The sequence below is a fragment of the Falco naumanni genome, chromosome 4 (genome assembly GCF_017639655.2).
Source record: "Falco naumanni isolate bFalNau1 chromosome 4, bFalNau1.pat, whole genome shotgun sequence".
Lineage (NCBI taxonomy): Eukaryota > Metazoa > Chordata > Aves > Falconiformes > Falconidae > Falco > Falco naumanni.
Genome location: NC_054057.1, coordinates 28,577,085 through 28,598,468, shown reverse-complemented (window position 1 = coordinate 28,598,468; position 21,384 = coordinate 28,577,085). Strand labels below are relative to the sequence as shown.

Genomic DNA, 21,384 nt, shown 5'->3' with positions numbered 1-21,384 from the left:
TAGCTGACATCCCTTTCCCCTCCTGTCATATTTTGTGACTTTATGTTCAGAAGTCTTTCGCATCCAATATGCAGCAGGCCAAACCCTTCATGAGGCTTTCCAAATTCAGCTGTTACTGGAGACCACATTACGTGAATGCTGCTTCTCCTCAGAAGCCTTTGCCATACCTCAAGTAACACCCCACCACAGTCCTTTTCAGGATGTGCCTGGCCCCCCGTTTTCTTCACCCCTTCAGACTGGTCATTGACATTACGTATGAGGAGCAGCAGAGAGAGCCGTATTTGTTCGGTGTTAAGAGAAGTCTTAGGTGGAATGTTGCTGATGCCTTTAACTACCTAATGGAACACTGCAGGAAAGAGTGACTCTTCTCACAGTGCATGATGAAATGACAGCAGGCCATAGACACAGGTTGCAACAAAGGACGTTCTGATTAGACCTCAGGAATAGTTTTTTTTCTCGAGACAGTAGTGAAGCATTAGAACAGGTTGCCCAGAGAGCTTGTGGGATCTCCATCCTTGGACATACTCAAAGCTGAACTGGACAGGGCTCTGAGCAGCCTGCTCTAAGTTGGTCCTTCTTTGATTGAACGGTCAGGTGACTTCAGGACATCTCTTCCAATATTGGTTATTCTGTAGCAGTTTGATTACAATCAGTATTCCCACAAGTCCACTTCACTGGACAAGGCCGTTGACTTTTTAAAACCCGCTGCTCTAGAAAGCAGCAACCTAAGAAAAACAGTGAATGCTGTAGGCAGCAGTAGCCAAATAGGAGAACAAAGGCAATTTTAAAAAAGAGAAAAAATAAAAAAAAAACAACCACAGAAACAAGCAAACAAAAAGGCCCCCATGGGTTTACTGAAATATGATAAGCAGTTTCTGCTGGGTCTACTGGGTCTCCCAAAAGGTGCAGAGGAGAAACACTGGGTGTGAATAAGGCTGCATTAACTAAGTGGCTGAAGATACTGTAAAAGGAGAATACTTTTTTCCTTTTCAGCATTTCTATGCCATCATAACTAGAAAAATGCTTTGTGGAGTGAAATGTTTTATTAGTAATTCAGCAAGATCAAGGAACATTTGAAGTAGCAGATATTGCTCTGCTTTTAAAATCAAACTATAAATCTCTACAGTTGACTCATTTCTGCCGAAAGTAGAATTCAAGGTTGAAAGTAAAGGGTCTGTAACTCAGTTCTGGAAATAATGGTATTCATAGTGAATTGCTGTTTGGGACATTCATTTAGAAGAATGGGCATTGTTCACTGTCTTGCTGCTTCTTTTATGGCGTAAAGGGTCATTGACTCAATTCCTTTGTCCAGACACTTTGACAGCAAGACGAATGCGTTGAGCTGTTCTTCAAATACAGCTTAGCTGAAGGATATGGTTGTCTCTCACACATGTGAGCATTACTCATCTACATACTTACCCCAGCCAAACTACGTTAGGAGAGTGAGGAATTTCTGAAGCTCTGATGAAGGTGGACTGGAAGTATGAACTGCTGTCTAACGCAGTTTCCTGCATTCCACACACACCGTGGATGTGTCAGAATTTAGGGTATTACCATTGTACAGGCCCTATGTTTTAATCATTCTTGTCATTTCATAGTGCAAAGAGAAGAGGTGTTAGCAGCAATTTTTTAGTTCTCCTAATATAATGTTTTCTTGACAAGTTTGAATTTGGAGTCTACAGGGGCAAATTTTATGCAGAATTACAGGATCCAAACAGTGCCCAATGGACCTGGCTCACCTGTCAAGGCATACCTCCCAGCGATTTCAGTGGGCTGTAGGATCTTGCCTAGCTGTTCCTGAGAGGCTAATGTTTACAAGCAGTTCTTGCTGTCAGAGTCCTAAAGCACATTGATGCTCTGTGTGTGGACCTGTCAGGTTTACAGGGCCAGTGCTGTCCTGCATTAGGCAGCTGCCTGATGTAAGTCTGACCATAAACCCAGATTTCCTTAGAGGCTGTGTTCTGGATGCTGGTCTCTGGGAAGCACAAAGCTGTTTAGCAACTGCAAGGAGCCTTCTTCCCTGCTACCTCACCCAGAGTTTCTTTTGCACATTGGGGCTGTAAACTACTGTCATCCTTTGGACTACTTTAGATTTGCTGAGTGCTTTAAGGGTCGCTGGCATCAGCTAGTGTGCAGCCTCAGAGCCAACGTGTGAGCAGTTGGTGAGATATGCTGCAGAACACAGTCCTCCCAGAAGTTTACTATGTATAAAGAAAAAACGGCTGCTACTTGGATTAGTCCAGCCATTGACCCAGAAAGTACAACCCAAAGCCTATCCATATGCATGTGTGACTGTGTTTAAGTATCTGAAAATCTGAGTTTATTTAAATGAAGTTTCGAAGAGCGAAGAAAGATCAGAATCTCTAATCAAAGCTTTTCTTGTGCTGCCGAAGGACAGCTGAAGTTTATCAGGCAGAACTGTTGAAACAATTAAAAAGCTGGATCTAATAAAATTTTGGAAGAAAAAGACATTGGAGTCTGTGGGAGATAGTGCTTTGTTGCCTTGATCCTCAATTTTGTTTTAATTGGAAGTGGTTTCTCTTAACATTGCTATTCTAGCTTCTGGTTATGCTGAAATAGCATTCTACCCAAGTAGGGTAGGGTAGGGAATGAGAAATATCTTCATGCCAACATGGAGACCTCATACACTTGGTACATACTGTCACTGAACGACCTCTCATCGTAAGCCTGTTGCTAGTTGCCTTCCAGAGGACTTTACTGATGATAGTAAGCAGCAATCTTTTCTGTTAATTTAGTTTGGCTGCCAGAATTTATCTGGAATCTCCTGAAGGAATTTGTAACATTTTCAATGAGGGGAAAAAAAAAAACCTAAAAAAAAAAATGTTTACTCGCTTCCTTGCTACCTTTTGGTAGGGATTTCTGGGAGAAAAGTTTTTGGAACGAAAAACTCCATTCTCTTGGGAATAAATGAATTAATCAACACGCAGAGCTGCAAGATGAGGCAAAAGGAGCTTTCTGCAGACAGAGGGCAATTGCCATGTGCCTGCAAAAGGCATATTCTCCCTTTTAATTAGGGAATGGCTTTGAGAAGGTGGTGTATTGCAAGGCTGGAATGGTGCTAACCATGACATGCAGGGAAAGCTCTGCGTGTGGGTGGTCACAGTCCTTCAGGACCATGAGCCAGCTGCAGAGAGCCCAGCAGGGAGTTAGGCTGCTGCTGGAGAAACTGGCTGCTGTTTGGAAATACCTGACAGAAAAATACTACAGTGCCAGCACAGTGGCTTAACGAGCTAACAGGATAACTGGAATATATTACATTCAAGAGCTGGATAATTCTGTGAACAGAGCGAGGGTTGTAGCTAAAGCACTGCCACTAATTAGGGCTAGATTTTCAAAGTGGTGCCTGGGATTATAGCCATAATTCTGTGAGTGACAGTCACGGAGCTCAGGCCTCTGTTTGCTCCTTTTGTTAGTTGGCCCCTTACATCCCCGTGTGTGCCCTGTGTTCCCAAGATGTGGAAGAAGTCAAGTGATGGAGAGAAAGGAAGCATTTATTTAGTCTGTATTTATGTCATCAATCTTTTTCCAAAACTGTTTCTTTTCAAATGCAGCACTTGGGAGGAAATGGAAGTATTCACCTAGTTGCAGATCTACTGAGGAATTCCCTCTCTAAAAAGGATGGCAGAATATGAAGCGTGAACTTGGAATGATGTCTTATATTCTTTTACTGTGGAAAGATGCAGGAAAACGTAAGCCTTTTTCCACTTGCTTAGAGAGTTTTCCTACTGTTAAGAGTTCAGTGAAATCAAGAGGGCAATAGTAAAAGCCAACAGGGCTAGCTTAGGGGAGAACAATTTTTTGAGGAACTCTTCTTGACACCTGTGATATGTACAGATAGATCTGTTAAAACAATAGTTCCAAGGTGATTTAAACTGATATCAGGAAAGCTGTACAGAGTGGAAACTGGTACTCTGCCCCTGTGTTGCACTGGGCAGTTTTGGACTCGTATCTCAGATGAACTAAGGGATACAAACAGATAGAAGGAGACAGGGGACAAAGCATCAGCTGCTTCTTTTGCTCTTGTTGAATTCAGGCTATTAACCTTATTTATTTTGCTTTAAATCTGCAGGCAAGTTTAGTGCTCTTGAAAAGCAGAGAACAAAGAACTAGAGCTTGAAGCAAGCGTAATTCAGGCAGTTACTATACAGCCTATCTCTCCCCCTAGCCCTGCAACAGAGTGTCTTTAGCTCTGACACATCTAGCAATACTTTTTCTGTTTGCTGATGCATAATTTGGGACTGAGTTGACGCTATTTTTCACTTGTGATTTGAATCAAAAATGCCCTTCTGAAGAGGAAAGTGGATTAGGGTACATTAAGATTAAGGCATAGCAGTGTTTTCCTGTGCTGTCTGCTGGAAAAGGACTAAGTGCTTGTATTTTTCAGCTACACATGTCCAGCCATGGTAGAAGCATGTAATAAAATCACATTAATCCTTTTTCATATCAGCAGGACTCTAAAATAATTAAATTGGGCTGCACAATATATAAACATGCTAAAAGAGACTTGGTACAAGGCACATTTTACCAGCACACTGTACTGTACTGGTCACTGTGGTGCCCAAAAGCAGATTTTCTAGTACAGCACCAGGCAAACATAGTTACAGATTCTTCCAGACCTGCTTTCACACACTGTACGTTTGTCCAAAAGTTTTTGCCTCATAACCTAGAGGTACAGGCAGGCAGAACAGGGGCACCCGAGGTTTGCCCTGTAAGCCACTTCACTTCCAGGAGCAAGAGGGTTGTCCTTACTCTTCCGCATATCTAGATAGACTAGTGAAGGGTAAGGTATTTTAGGAGATATTTTTAATTAGCCATGAGAGTCTCTATTTCTTAGCTTCTGCTTAGACAAATTTTTAGCGATGCACTCAGAATTTCACCTAGGTCTGATAGACTGTAGGACTCTGAGATTTCTAAAGATTTGTGGTGTTTTGATTTTTTATTTTTTTTTTCATAACGCATACCATGGCTAAAGAGGGAGGAAGTCTCAAGAGCTCCATTTGCTAGTTTGAAGCCTGCCTCCTTTCTTCTTCAGGGTCACATAACTTCCCTCCAGCGTTTGCAGGAACTACTCATAAGGAAAAGTGATACTAGGACAAGACTGTGTTATTTTTAGCTTTCAGTCATCTCCTTCTGCTTTCTCTTTTCTCTCTACTGAAAAAAATGAGAAGCCCTACCAAACGTGGACCTTTTCTTGATCTCAGCAAGTCTCGAGAGGCTTGGACCTGGTCTCAGGCACTTCCCCATGTTTCGCAGATAGCTGTCACAGGCTCTGGCTGTTGTCTTCTGCCATGCTTCAGAAGTTGGGAAACTCAGTAGCAGAACAGAAGGAGATTTTACAGTGTGTGTTTACTAGAGAGTATTTTAAAGGAAGCACCAATACTACTCTAACTGCTTGAGTGCATGCACTCCTATCAGTGGCAATGACACCAGCTCTGTTACAAGCAAGAAAAACGAAAGGAGATTGGAACCTGTTTCAGGAAGCCTTTAGTTAGAATTCTGAGAGATTCAGCTAGGCTTGAAGTTGCAGCTCACATCCCATCTCTTCATGTCCAGATATGACAGAAGCATGTAATAACAGCATATTCATCCCGTTCCGTATTGGCAGGACTTGCAAAATAATTAGGCTGGACTGCACAATGTGCAAACGTGACATTCTAAACAAAAATGTTAAACTAATTCAGACTGAGCTCTCACTTCAAGGGTATAAAAGAGCACCACAGTTATTGAGGGAAAATCACATTTGTGCCCTTTTGTACCAAGGACTTCAAGTCCATAACATATCAAGTGATGAGACAAATGTTGTCTTTCTGTCAGCTAACCATGTTTTAAATGGCAGTTGAGAAGACAGAGGGTTTTTTACGTCCTGATGACTAAATACAAGGTTTACTTACAGTGACAAAAATCCCAGCGTAATTATGTTGCAGCCACTAAAATCCGTCTGGATTTCTCTCATGATAAATGGCAAGCAGGAAGAGTATGACCCGTGCACTTTGCCATCCCATGCCTCAAGATGCTACAAATTGCAGTTGGTTTGGTGGCTGGAGAGTGCTGCTGACCACACACTCTCCTTTACCCTGCCCGGCATCAAGTGCTCTTAGCCTTGTCTTCACTACTGCGGACAGTCTGGTATTGCTTTAGAAAACCGTGATTCCAAACTGCAGCAAGTAGCTTTTTCTGATTTTCAGAAAATCGGACTTCCTGTCAGGAATTCCTCCCTTCCTCCCAGCTCCTTGAAACACCAATATTAGAAGTATAATCGCTTTCCCTACTTTCTTAATATCCTTCCCTGGGTATGTTCATGCAAAATTGCTCCTTCCTTTGAGGTAGGGCGTCTACCTGCTCTTAAGCCCCTCTGGCATGTGCCCTGCCATGCCTGAAGACCTGTATTTTGGGTGAGAAGGTGCCATGTATACATGTGGAGGGTGGCAGGCCACTGGAGGATGAGGAGCAGAGGTTTGGGTTAGTAGAGGTGTTTGGCTCAGTTGTGTGAAGTTTTTGATGGTGCATCCCAGGTGTCAGCCCAACAACAGGTGCCTCTCTCCCTCAGCTTTTCTCCTGTGCATTCCCTTTCTCAGCTGCGTGGACAGCATGAAAATTGGAAAAGCTTCAAAAAAGTGTTGTGGTGTGTTTCTGATTACTAAGGTGAAGTGCTAGATGTTATCAAAATGCCTAGCGTTTTGATGTAATGTCACATCTTGGAGAGTTACACTAGGATAAACTATGGAATATGCAATTTGTTTATGAAGCAGGGCTGGTTTTTAGGCCCCGTAACTGTGTGACTAAGGGTGAGCACCTCACCAGACAGTGTGGGGTACCTTTAGGAGCACATAAATATTTTTGTTGTTGTTATTATTTCTCCTATGGGGCTGGACACGCTGCTACTCTCTTTGTATAAAGCCAGGCTTTGCCTGTGCAGCTTTGGCTGTGCTGGTGATGCTTTGCCTATATCAGGATTCATGATGATACTCTGGTATAACTGTCTCGATAGTATTTCCCTAATGTAGATATGGCCCCAAAAGGGTCATTTAACAGCAACATATTTTTAAGTGTTGTGGGTATTTGCAGGACCCCACCAGATCCACCCCAATCTGTTCAAAGCATAGACTGTTAAACTGTTCATACTGATTTCATGGCAGATATAAAAAACCCAGAGAAATGTTTAAGGGCTGGGAAAAAGCATGTTTTGCAAATGTACACATATCTGGGTTGGTTGGCCCAGTTACTGTTCTGTACAAAATCATGAAAAAATCATAAGTAGTAAAGCATTAAAGATAATGTGTAATAAATGTCAGGCAGTGATGTAGTATGAAAAATACATCCTGACAAGGAAATGACGTTTCTTGGTGGGATCACAGCTTCAGCTGGTAAAGGTTACTGAGTTCTTGTCATAGAATTATCATAGTCACATAAAATATTCTGATTTAAACGTGTCTCTATCCAGAAACCAGTGGTGGCTTCAATAAATATATTGAAATGTATGTTTATCTGAGAAGGCCAAAAGTACAATTGCAACTAATTAGCTGTGATCCAATAAGGATGTTTCTACCGGAATTTGCTGATAGTCCCACTCTGCTCGGTACTCTTTTAAACAGTCTGTAAGAAACAAAATTATTATGACAAAAAGTCAAATGCAACAGACCCCATTTTTTTTTATAATGGTACCCATTTTCAAGCTTTATATTTATGATTTAGGCCTCATCGGTGTCTTGACCTGCCAGCTGTGCTTGCTCTTTAATCCCTGCTAGCTGGGCTGCAGTGCCCCCTTGCCCAGGTTTTGCACTCTCTGGGGGCAAGAGCAGCTTGTTTTCGAAGTTAAGGTTGAATACACAATATTTAATACACTGAGCAATGAGTCACAGCTGAGTGGGATTCAGTTACTCTTTCCTGGCAGAAATTGGAACTTCGCTGCATAAATACTGGTTTTCTTTTTTTGCCTGAAACCGAACAGCAAGAGTGGAAGGGAGCTGTGGCTTCCCGGGAGCAGAGTGGCACTTGATTTTACTCCAGAGTCCGTGGGAGGTAGTAATAGTAGCACCACCTCCCTGCTGAACTTGGAGCCTGACTCCCGATGGTATCTCCTCCGCTGTGTTCAGGGGAACAGCAGTGAAAACTGCTGATAGTGGGTTCCTGCTGATGCCCCAGACACTGGCTCAAAGGTGTTCTTGCTTCCCAGTTCTGATCATGGCCAGAAGGTAGCTCTGGGTCCCGATTTGCAAATAGCAGCCCACCAGTAAACTTGCTGAACCAAAGACTGACATTACAACCTAAACTGTGGAGTACGAAGGGTCATCTACAGATGGCTTTTTAAGGTGTTTTTTTCTTCCAAATCACCCTCGATGCTTATAGTTATTATAATTCACAGTTGGGTTTTTTTGCAGAGTATTAGTAAGCTCTCAGAAGTCTTTCTCACATGTATGTAATAAACTTTCTGGAACAAGATCTTCTTGTAATAAGTAACTAGTAATAAGACATTATAAAGATAGAAGTTGTTTTTAGAGATGACAGCAACATCCCCATCCTTATGTGCTACTTTTACCTCCTGTTTAATAGGCAGTTTCTTTTTGGGTGAGGAACTGCTATATTAAAATTACAGTAGTATTTTCATATCATTGTGTTTTCTTAAGGAAGAGTCTCAGGAAGGGATGACTTAGTCCACTAGTGGTTAAATTATTTCCTAGATAAAAACATCATTTTGATTAATGGTCATCTCATTAATTCTTCATTGTAAAACTAAGAATCTGTATTAAAGACAGTTATTAAGCAATTGGTCTATTCAAGAGTTATTGGAAAATTCTCTCACCATTATTTCTCTTCCAGCAGATTTTTAAAAGCATCACCAATGAAGATTCAATCCAGGGACAAGGAAGCAGGAGACTGATAAGTTTTTCATTGTCAGGTAAGTCTCTGCTGATGTGGAATTTTTAAGCCCAGAGGGTGGGAAACTGAAGTTACTAAACCCTTTCATGTACGTGTGTATGTATGTATACATTTAAGCATGGATTTTTTGCCTGTTGCGCTAGAAGTAATGGTGAGACAGAGAATTAATATTTGTGGCTATTGCCACACTCTCTTCCTTCAATGAGAGCTATGTGCTGAAGTGTCTTCTCCAAGTACAGTTTTGAGGCCGTGTTTGGTTTTCCTGTTTATGATTAAATGTGGTGCTATACACGTAGGTCAGGGAAAGCCAGATCAAAGGCATGTGCCTTACAGAGCAAAATATAATTTGTGGTAGTCCTCTGTTTCTTGGAGAGCACATTCCACCGTCTTGGTCTGGACCCGAGGCAGATTCATGAGCCATGGTTCACAAGCTTGTCTGTATCGCTCAGCAGTGACTCCCAGACTTCTTGAGCCCCAAGACTGCTCTTGCTCCTCCAAGTTCTCTGAAGAATGTTCAGCCTCGTCACTTCGCATGTCACTGCAGGTTTTAAAGGCCTAATATGGTTCCATGAAGCAGCTACAGACCATTTGATCTGGGTTTGGTAAAAACAATCTGTAAATCCGTTTGTCAAAAGAGTAGTTGTGAGCAAGGTTCTCATTTTGGAATTTTATGCTTGCTACTTGGTTTCCATGTTTTTAGCTCCTGGAAGATAAAGATGTTGAACTTGACTTGGAAATTTGTTGAGGAAGTAATACAGAGAAAAAAAAGTTACTGTGGTTCGAAGTTTTTACAGCCATAGGCCTTTCTGTAACAAGTCCTACACTTGGACAAGCATCACATTACATGGTTGGTTTGGCTGTATAATTATTTCAAGCTTTCCTCTAAGTTGTGTTAAAGTAATCTAGAACTTCCATATCTCTTTAATATTAAGCGTGCAAATCAGTGCTTTTCCAAATTAGGTGGCCAGTGTGGTTCTTGAGGTTTTATATGCTATGTGGCAGGCTAGACTGACATTAAATGAGGCTCTTCTAACACATTTTGCCGGGTTGGACACTGGGCACCCACTCGGTCACATCAATTTAATAAAACCACGGGTTTAACTCAACAGAAATAAAGGAGTAGAGTTAATGGTTGTTTTTTAAATGTTCTTAGATAATCTTACACAGAAATTGATGACCAGAATTGGTTAAATTTTTCATTCTGTCAGATTCTTTGGCCTAGTAGACCAAGAGATGTTAAGAGTAATAAATTGAAATTGCTAAATAATGTTGTCTCCATGGGCCCTTTTGTAAACTAAACTATCTGATTTACAGCTTGATTCAAAGTATACAAAGACTGTACCTTGTAATATATTTGGGATATATTATTCTAGTGGTTCACAAGCAATTCATTTACATTTTTATCACAACCATATTAACAACATCATCACAGCCAGGCATTTGAAAGTCTTTGAGTGCGGTTCACAATTATTTTATCAAAAAAAATCCTTAGTATCAAAATAGCTCGATTTCAGTCTCTCTGAAATTAACAGATCAACATGTCACAAGGATTTATTTATTACCTTCTTAGTCAATTTAACAACAAAAAAAGTTGTTGTCTCCTTCAAAGTAAAGTTATTGCTATTCCTATACCTGCTTATGCTAGCTAATAAAATGTAAATCAAGCCAGGCCTTCCAGAGGCATCAGAAGGAACTGGGATTCCTTTCCATTTGCACTACTGTTGCAGCAGTGGCTTACCTATTGTCACAAGTCCTTTCAGCTCATACAGACTTCTCCTTTTCAATATCTAATTTTTTGATATACTGTCACCTTTAGTGTTATTACTTAAAAGTTAGGTTTCCAAATTATGGTTGCTTTAGTTGTAATTAAAAAACAAAAGAAGTGTAAGACCATTAGTCTGACTGGGGACCATTGTGTTAGGTGCTGCCCAACACAGAGACATTGTGACATAAGCAGTTTAGCATCTGAAGAATGTGAGAAGAGCTATGCCTTCTACCATATCAATTATTAAAAAGAAAAAAAATATTAGGATGGAAAAGAAAAATCTCAAAGTAGGCCAAATCCCAAGAAATGCTGAACTACATCGGTTCATTTTACCTGTGCTGCTTGCTCTGTTGCCTGACACTCCAGTGAGACCCTATGTTAAAATGAACTGTGCAGAAAAATTCTTTCTAAAAGTTGGTGACAGAGTGCTTTATTCTTTTTGTAGTTGTATTTAGTATTTGCTTGAACAAAATCCAACTGGTTTCACTGAAAGTTTTGCCTGAGAAAAGATTTCTGGCCTGAATAAAAATGGCAGACAAAGGAAAAAGTGTGAACTGATGCTTCAAAGCAAAAGGAGATGGCTAGCATCTTGAGAACAGAAATAGCTGAGAGTTTGCATTTACGTCAGTAGGAGGTTTGTTTTCTTTGTATTTATTCCTTTGGAGACTGGAAGTTGGTCCTGTGAAAGGTTGGTTCAGATTAATAGGTTCACTAGCAACACTGATCTCAAAAAAAGATAATTTCCCATGATTAAGCTTCTTAGTCATTTATATGATAAGTGTATTATTATAGCTTTCATTATTTAAAATACCTAGAGGAATATTGGAAGCCTAATTGAGCTAGATTAAATACAGTCTTTAAGGAAGGCTCTGCAGTCCCTTTGCATTTACTTTCCGACATGACTTTTCTGCTTTTACCAGTGAATGTCACACTTCTGATAAGGTGGCTGAAAGTGTTAGAGCTTTCTCGCAGAAAGTACAGAAAGAAGAAATGTGCTAAACTTCCCAAGATGTACCAGCCACTTCACTGAAGGTTCGTGGTCTAACATCAGTGTAACACTTTTGCTGGAAGCCCGTGAAACTATTCTGTTGGCTGGTATATATAGAAAGTGTTACCATGAGGTTTGCATGATATACCTCCTAGCTATATGTTGCATCAAATAAAATTTTTCAAGCTTTGATATTTCACATATCTCATGCATTTGCACACTCTGTATTTGTAAGTGTTCTTGTGGAACAAATGACCGGAAGATCTGAATATTCCACAAACATTCAGGCATTTATTCCTCATCACACCTCTCTGAGAAGTACTGTTAGTTGTTTTTATGTGGCTTTCAGGCCAGACATTCAGGCAATATCAGTTGTCAGTTTATGGAAGTTAGAGTATAAATCAGAACTCAAAATAGTATTAGGTCTACTAAGGATCACTTTGACAATAGTAGTTACCATGAAATGCTTGATCAGAAAGCAGATGTATAATACACTTTATTTTCCAGCCTTTTTTTGAAATCCTGGTGACAGAGTTCTAGCCACCGAATTTGTTGTTTGTTTAATACTGTTATAAACCTACCTACTCTTCTGCCCTCCCCAACTCAAGCTAACTTGCCCAGATGTATTCTATCTAAACCCAAGTTACTAATCATTCAACTTTTTCTTACCTGTCAGAGCTTGTGCGAAGGTGAGGTGACTTTCTACCACCTCCAGTACACCTGTGCCTACAAAGTATTGCAGTGCTTTAAACGAACATTTTTAAAGGCTTAAAAGGCTTTGAATTCAACTATCCTATATACCACAGGCCATGTTGCTCCATGGTGTGGAGCTTAGTTTGAGTTAGACTCAGACGTACCTTACAGACAGGTGTGCAGTCTTGGATCTGAGAATACCAAGAGATGGTACTTTGCTCCAGTGGTTAATCGCTTGCAGTGATAAAAACTCCCTGTGTTAAGCTGTTCACATTAGCTGTTCAGGCTTTTTTTGTGTTTTCCTTCTTAATGAAGGCAATTAAAAAGGTAGCCTGTCTTTCAGCCATTTTTGAATAATTAATTTCTCTACTCCTTTTCATTTATTCATAGACCTATTTTCTTCCTGAAACCTCTGCTGCCCCTTCCTTACACAAATGAGAATCCCTTGCTTTTTCCCCTATAGCATTTCCAGCTAGAAAAATAATTTTCTCCTCTTTTCCTCTGTCTTTAATATTTGCCTGGGAGCCTTATGTGACAGAAATGTTTGGCTTATCTGCTCCACTTAGATTATTATTTTTTTTTACATCTCAGATCTTTAAACACCTTCTTGTGCAACTACACCAGCCAATTCTTTCTTACATTCTTTTTTAGGAGGAAACTGGAGTCTGTCTATAGAATTGTAGATTTCTGAGAGCAGAAAGAACCACTTTAATTATCCGATTTAATCTCTTGCATATCACCAGTTGCAGAACCTCATTCAGTAGCTGATCAATTTGGTATCTGTTGTACATTATATAGTATCTTTCTCAATTCCCCCATGTTATTTTGCTATGTTGGATTTTAAGGCTTCCCATCACTGCACATTACTGTTTGTTTTCTAAAATTCTTTCATATTTGCTTCTTAAAATCTATTGCCAGATGCAATACTTCTGTTCATCCATGCTCACTTCCCTTACAGTAAATTTTAGTATCAGATACTGCTGCATGAATCAAATTGGCATTTCCAGACCAATGCAATATTGCTGTGCTTACTGCTGAAAGGTTATTACACTGCTAGTAGCTAAAATAATTTCTATTGCTTTAAAAGCACATAGCTGAGAGGCAGTACATGTGTGCCTCCTGTTGAATCCTGAGCAAGCAGAGTTTTCTTGTTCATTCCACTGAAGCCCCCACTACATCTTGGTTAGCTTACTATAGTAGATGAGCTGCTACCTTCTGAGATAGGTCCTGCTTGTTCTGGTCAAGTTTTACAAAGCGCACTCTACAGAAGAAACACTGACATACTAGCACCCTGGCAGCCACCTTACCTCATTGGTAGCCAACCCAATCCTGTTCAAGTACATTTTTTCAGTGTCAGAACCCAAGCTGATGGCTCTTTGGGAATTTACAAAGGAAAACTGAAAGGAAATGTTGGAGCTGTACATTGCCATCCTAATTAGCAACTCTCTTGCAGTGGTGGATCATGAAGATGATTTGTTGTGCCTTGATACATGAATTATTAGGATCTCGGTAAGATGACAGTGTTTTTACTTTCTGCCATTAATGAGCAGAACATAGGGAGAATACATTCCATTTTGGTGTTCATCAAGCGAAGTCACAATCTAAATTGATTATGGTCTTTCCAGTGACCCTTTAATCTTTCCAGTGTCCTGGTAACTTTGCAGTACTTCATTAATTATGCCTCTAGATATGGTCTGGGCATGTTTGGCCTAACTCAAGATGTCTTCATCTTCTCAGAGGGTCAAGTGGCTTATGAGGAGTATGTACCATTTCGTAGTTCTGAGAACATGGGACTAGTATGCTAAATAAGAAAAATGTGGATTCAGTGACTTGACCATAGAATTATTGGGACTTAATGATCTCTCCCACAAGCCTCAGTGTAGCTAGCTTCAGGACATACAGTGTTGTCGCTTGGGTGGTGCTGGGAAACACAAAAGACATTCAGTACTTGTACTTTGTTGAAAGGAATTTGCCAACTGTATTAGAATATGGATATCACTTTCTCAAAGCTAGTTGTTCTGCTACTCATTACTTGTCTTTGACCCTTCTGCTGGGTTGTAGACTGTCTACTTCAGTTAAATCAAATATGCACCATCAAGAGACTAGGCGGACTTAGTCTTCTCAAGACACATTTAGAAACTGCACATAATAGCCTTGTGTATTATTTCTAGAAAAGTTTTTCCACAGGTGTTGGCAAAAGCTTCTCATCCCTTGGTGAAAACAGCTTCTAACTTCTTTAACTTACTATGGACAGACTGATGACCGGACTAAATGTAATTGATTTAGAAAATGGACTGCTTCAGACTCTGGTTCTCACTCTGATTCTCCATCCTTTTCTGTCATGCTCCTACAAGGAGCATGGGTCTGGAGCAGTACCTCACTATGTCAGGAGGGAACTGAAATACTCTATGATATTTTTGCTGGTATTTACTATCAGAGCATCTCCTTGCTGAGCATGACAAAATGTGACTCGCAAACCCAAATCATACTTCTCCCCTGACTCTTTGAAAGCTTAGTCACTTGTACTGAGGCAAAATCAAACATGGTAAAACACAGATGTGTTCAAGCTGTGTCTGATGGAATTTATATCCGCCTGCTTCTGTATTTTGCCAATAAATACATGCTAGTTTCTGAATTGCCACAAAAATAGTGCCTCCCTCACTATGCAGTCATCAGTGCCCCAAAGTTTGTGCTGTTGCATGGAAAATGGATTTGTAGAATCATCCTTTACAAGGCAAACAGGGAAATCTGTGGCCCACCTTAGGAACAGAGGCTACATGCGTGCAAGTGACCTAGAGCAAAGCCTCCTTAGGTCTCATCCAGACACCCAGAGATCAGCACATATGGAAGTCCTGAAGTTTGAACAATTTCATAATTCACTTGGAGGCAGCAGTTAGTGTAAGCCATTTTTCTACAATGAAGCAAGCCTAGCTGGACTGGGATGCATGTACTTAAAATAACTGAAAGTGTGCAGCAGCGAAAGAGTCTGTGGTTGCTGGGTCTTCACCTGGATTCATTCCTCCTGTCATCTCTCATGAGAGATGGCCTGACACTATTAAAACTGTTAGATGCATGTAACCTCTTTCACACTAAAGCATGTTTTATGAGTAAATGGGAAACTGACATATGGTATATTAATAACTTCTTTTAAGACACTGGATGACAATACATCTTTGCAAAGCATAGCTGAGTTATCTTGGTAGCACTTTCTCAAGGAAAACACTATAAAACTGAAGTGTACAGCAAGGCACATCTAAGCCTTCTGGAATACATTGGTTTCACCAAAGATTTAAATTCAGTTAACCTCAAACTGTCACTTAAATATTTAGTATCTTCAGAGCCTTTTTCTGAAGACAATACAGAGAAGAGAGAAATATGCTCATTTGGGGAAGCAGAAGAGCTGGGATTCTTCTGTTGGGGTGTTGCACAGCAGTGGTAAGAGTGTATGTGAGCCTTTGGTTTCAACAAGTTACAGCATCCATAGGTTATGCTTCAAATTAAACGGACTTCTGGATATCTGCAGATGTCCATGTAGCTTTATCTAGAACTTTTGCATTTTTGATGCTCTGTTTTCCACGGTGCTGAGAATTTGTGGTGAGATATGTAAATGTAAGTGGCATATTTGTTGTTGAGAAAGCTATTTCTACTATCCCTAAGTGTGCTTTGGACATTAAAAATTGACATTTCTAACTGACATTTTTACAAAAGTTTTTGTATTATGTAATTTAAGCAAGAAAATGACACAAATAAAATTTCCTGTTGTGTGCTTAGCTACATTATTTTCTCTCACCCCAATGTGAAAATTGGACTACAAACTAAGGTTAGGAGTGCCTTCACCTTCATGGCTGCACTTAATTCCCATAACTGGAAAGAGGCTGGTAGGTCATCATAATATGTATGTTCTTTATGATACAGAAGTGTACATAATTGAGTGCTAGTTACTTTCTTTCCTGTCTATCAATAGACCATTTCTTTGCACAGTGGTACCCAAGGATAGCGTGGTCTCTCTTTGAAGAAAAAAAAAAATATCAGAAATATATACAGCAATAAATATTTCAGTTTCAGAATCTTTTGAGGAAACATCAGAGAGAAAGAAAATAAGATCCCAGAGGTTTTTCTCTCCTCTCATATGTTAGCAGCCTGACACTATTACACTGATGGGCCTTGTCGTTCGTAGTGCTTTTGCAGTCTTGGTTTCTATTTCTGGAATGTATTTCTAACAGTACAACTTCCAAAGCAAAAGAGTTTGCCATATAGCATTTCAGCAGGGCTGATAGATGAGATACATGCTGGTTACATAGAGATCGTACACTCAGAAAAAAAAATTCAGTGTTACCAGTTTGAACCAGATTATTTTCTTTGTGTAATAATGTTGCTAGGAACATCATGGTACATATTGTCAGCAAAGTACTTTCAAATAGGCTATTAGTAGCGATATTCTCTATTTTTTTTGTTAATTGTTAGAGAACATCATAAGAATGATATTCTTAAAATACAGACTGTTTCACGACCATCTGTCCAACAGCTTTTGAGTATCTGCAACATGAATTGTGGGCTGGAACAGATGATTAAAACCAACCAGGACAAAAACGGTTCTTTTTAACTTGCACATTTTATTGTGTTGGCTATTACCAAATGTTAAGGAAGCAAAATGTAACTGGGCAGATCTTATCGCTGTTCTTCATATGGCTGTTTTCTGGAAAAAAGACTGATGTTGGTGTGGAATGTGTATAATTTTCAGATTAATCCAAAATATCTGCCTGGAGGGTTTTACATGGTCTCCAGCAACCTGCCAGAATAATTGGGCTTTTAATATGAAGAGAATTAAAAGACTGTGAAAATTAATGTTTTCAAAACCTGCCTAAAAGGAAAAAAAGTGTTTAAATTGAATGTTTAGGTATACATCTAAGCAGTTTTGGAAACTATCTTGACTAATACTTTTATCTGTTCGATAAAGTAAGAGAAAATAGGCAGAACATAGTTCAGTGCTTACAGCCCTATGTGAAATAAAGCTTTAAACAGCAGAGGAGCATCTCCATGCAAAGAGTAGCGGGCAATAAATTAGCTACTGAACTTGCTAATGGAATTAAGTGCTTATATTTTCCAAAGAAAGCTTAGAAATGCATCTGGAAAAAAATAGAAGGCCAGAGGCTTTATATATACTGGTAGATTGGTTTACGTTTATTGGTTTCACAGGAACAAATTGTAATGGACTTTGTGTTTTTCTTCAGAACGTTATAAGTAAATTTTGAAATAAGTGCCTGGGGATTTTTTATCTGCATGGCTCGTATTACACTCCCTGGGAAGCTCTGTAGCTAGAAAGCCCTGCTTAAAATTTGGAGATTATTTACAAGAGTTTTTCTAAGCTGCTACAGGTAAAGTTAACCCATTCAGGGAAGGAAACTTTTTAAAATGGAAAAAATGTAAAATTACTTCTTGTGTTGAAAAAAGTGATCTAAAATCTAAGATAGATAGAAAAATAAAATTGATATCTAGGAGAAATGACATGCTTTGGGTACCAAATGCCATGTCTGTAATGAAGTGAATGGATCTCTTTTTCAGAGTAGTCCTGCCACTGGATTCAGGCTGTGTAAGTGCTTAGCTCCTTAGAAGAATCAGCAGATCATTTAATTTAAGTTGCATAAATACTGATTTAGAAGCCAGATCACTCTGCACAACAGGTTGTAAAATTTGTAGTTTCACTATATAATCATTATATCCTAAATCACAAGATTGTTATGGCCTGGCTTTACATTACCTCACAAGAGTCTTTTCATATTCCTGCCATGTTATTTGAATTCTTTACCAGCTTCCCATATTCTTTTCCTAACATCCCAGAGAGCTACCTGGAATGTGAAAAATAATTAGGTTATTTACTTTCTTTCAGATTTCCAGGCTTTTGGTCTGAAGAAAGGCATGTTCTTCAATCCAGATCCTTATCTCAAGATTTCCATCCAGCCTGGAAAACATAGCATCTTCCCAGCACTTCCTCATCATGGGCAGGAGAAGAGATCTAAGATCGTGTGTAATACTGTTAACCCAATCTGGCAAGGAGAGGTAAGCAGTTTGAGTGCTGAGCTGAGACTTTTCTTGAAACATGCAAATGACTCTAGCAGTAGCCCTCTCTTTTTCTCTTTTTAAAAAAAACAAAAAAAAAAAAACAAAAAAAAAAAAACAAACAAACAAAAAAAATCCTTTCTTGGCTAAATAGTTGTTGACCTAACTGTGCTTGATGCAGTTCATTACTTCTTTTCTTATTGCAAAAGGATTAATGAGCTACAAAGACGAATGATTAACGTTAAAACTTTCAGTATGTGTTGTACTTTGTGGGTGTAATTTATGAAGTTGTTTATTATTGAAGGCAGGCATGAAACAAAACTGAAAAATAAACTTGCATAGCATGAAAGGCTGCTGCTAGATTGTCATGGTGTTCCTGCACAGAGAGGAGACATTATATAAAGCAGAACAAGTATAGCATGCAAATAAAAAGAATCTATGTGCTTGAAAAGCATCAGTGGCAACATAAATTAAAGGCAACTTTGGCACATTTGCCCATCACCTTGAAGAAATACTATCTACTCTGCTGCTTCTTGTTGGAAGGGCATAGTAGGTATTAATGAGATCTGAGAGTTCAATTGCTGCCTGCTGTTTTTAAATTACATGAGAAATGGCAACAGGCAGCAAAGAATGAGGAATCTCTTTGGAATTAAAGGAGCCTGACATAATGGGTGTGATTTACTGGCATTCTCTGTCAGACCAATATCTCCACTGCAGGAAAGAGTAAAAGTAAATAAATAGACTAAAATTGAAATGCAAATTGTAAAGAAGTTTAGGCATAATTGGGTCAAACTGTATAGACATGGAACTGCAAGTGGAGGGGGAAAAGGCCAGCAGAAATGTCACTGAATACTCCTACCTGCAGGAGGATGTTCATGACACTAGGTACGGCATCAGGTTATGCGACAGGTGAGCCTATGTTTGGGGAGGTTATATGGCAGGGGAAGGGGGGGCACCCTTGAAATTAGTCTGAGTAATACCCCTTCTAAAGGGACTTAATTAAGTGGAAGGCCCTGTCATGAGGCATCCACCAAGCCGTAACTTCTGCGGCTCCAAGCACAAGATGTATGTGGCTGAGGGGTCCCAGGTCAAGCTGAGAAGCTGGAACTGACACAGAGGATCAGGGAGCTGGCAGAGATCTTTCAGTAAAGTGCATAAGACGCAGGCCTAGAGGCGGGCGGGCATGAAGGGGAAACGTGCTCTATGTGTGTCACGCTCAGTACATGTGATTGTGGGAGCTGGCAGCAAGTGTGGGTGCCAGGAGCTGACACGCAAAGGAGGACACAGGCTATGAATCCCAGCATTCTGTATCAGCCAGAGTTAACTGCTGAGGTGGCACGCAGGCTGTCCTTATCCAAAGAGGGATGTAGCAGCTGTGCTGATAGAGGCTGAAAATAGGCTTTTTAGAAGTACTCAATACTGGTCAGAAGTCTCCTCTCAATAAAGACAAACCTCAGCCAACATAATTTGTTTTCACTTCAAGGTTCTTTTGCACTGCTGGAGGATAAAATAACAAAAGAGTAAGAATGTGGCCCTGACAAAATGTCAAGGGTACCTTCTCCTCGGGCCGTGCAGGATGGCTGAGTTTGTGGGCTGTCATTTCTTTTTCCATTGGAATTTGGCAGTGAGAAAAGGAGAAACAATGGAATGGCCTAATTATGGACATCAGAAAGCGAAAGAGCACAGCTGGCTTCCAGCTTCTCCGTTCAGCCCCCTGGTCTGCTTGATTGCATGCAAGCATGCTGCTTCTCCCTTTCTTTTGTTAGTGGCTAAGGAGTCTGAAACAGCCGAACTATCATTCCACATGTTCTCCTGCGTTCTCTTCCACTGATATGGAGATGTGTAACTGCATGCATTTGTGTTGCCATCTATGCACATCAGCTAGTCTGAAGTCTGTTTTGTTACTGAAAACCCACATTGGCTGGTATTGCACAGGAGACCCTGGGCCTGGTTTTCTTCAGCTTTGTCCTTTTATGAGACAGAGGGAGAAGGAAGAATGCAAACTGTTGCTGAATTGTGATGGTAGCCGTTCTTCTGTCCGCACTTTTCACTGATGGATGTGAATACATAAAGTGAAAAATACTGATAAAATCATAGCTGTTTCGTTAAATGGATTGGTCACTAGTTGTTTTCCCAAAACAATATGTTAGGCAGTATAGAATTTCAGAAGGATGGTTCTTTCCTAAGGTTCTCTGTCACTACATGGAAATAGAAGCTAGATGCTCACTGGGGTTTTTTAATTCTTCTTTTTCAGTTGAATGACATACCTAATTTGTTTTGGCTGCTAACGTTGTAAAAATCTAGAATAGGGAAACCAAACTATGGAAATAGCTGTGGACTGAGATTTTTATATATGTTCTTGATTACCCTTGAGCAAATTCAGAAGTGAAAGAGTAGACTTAAGTTTTGTAGGGCCTCAACACCAAAAAAGTCCTACAGACTAAGAGATGAGTCATTTAATTAAGTTATTATATTCATTCATTCTGCTATTCCCCCTCATATACTTACCAGATTTTTCTATTTGCATAGTAACCAGCAGCATTATAGGAACAGTCTGGGAGCATGATGATACCTCTGGCAATTTTTCATGTGTGTCATGTAATATTGATGATCACCTTCATTTCACATGCCATTCAAATATTGTTCAGCACAAGTTACCCTGACTTAAAGGTATTCTTCCATTGCTCTGTTTTGCAATACACTGTACAAGAGGACAAGAGGAAATAGAAATTTCCTACTAATTGAAGAGTGACATTTTGTCACTTGCTGCAGGGCTCTGCATGAGGTGAAAGAGTCCTCACACAAGAATTTTTCACTGAGACAGGTTAAAGCTCAGGTGGTATCTTCTGGTGGCGAGGTGGCATTCTGTGATATTTCTGTAGGTTTTCATGTGCTCTTCAGCGACATCTGTACCGTTAAATGAAGTGAGATCCTGGAAACCATATGCTGCTGGACAGCTTGACTCTAAACCCCTAGGTTAAGC

At 39.9% G+C, this 21,384-nt stretch overlaps 1 protein-coding gene across 2 annotated transcripts in view; it reads left to right on the top strand.

Annotated features, from left to right (window-relative positions):
- HECW1 (HECT, C2 and WW domain containing E3 ubiquitin protein ligase 1) overlaps nucleotides 1-21,384 on the top strand; it is a 262,306-nt gene that overhangs the window by 147,843 nt on the left and 93,079 nt on the right. For both annotated transcript variants that reach the window (XM_040590899.1, XM_040590900.1), the window contains 2 exons: nucleotides 8,842-8,917; nucleotides 18,232-18,401. In XM_040590899.1, the coding sequence (XP_040446833.1) occupies nucleotides 8,842-8,917; nucleotides 18,232-18,401 (246 nt within the window). The remainder of the gene's footprint in view (nucleotides 1-8,841; nucleotides 8,918-18,231; nucleotides 18,402-21,384) is intronic.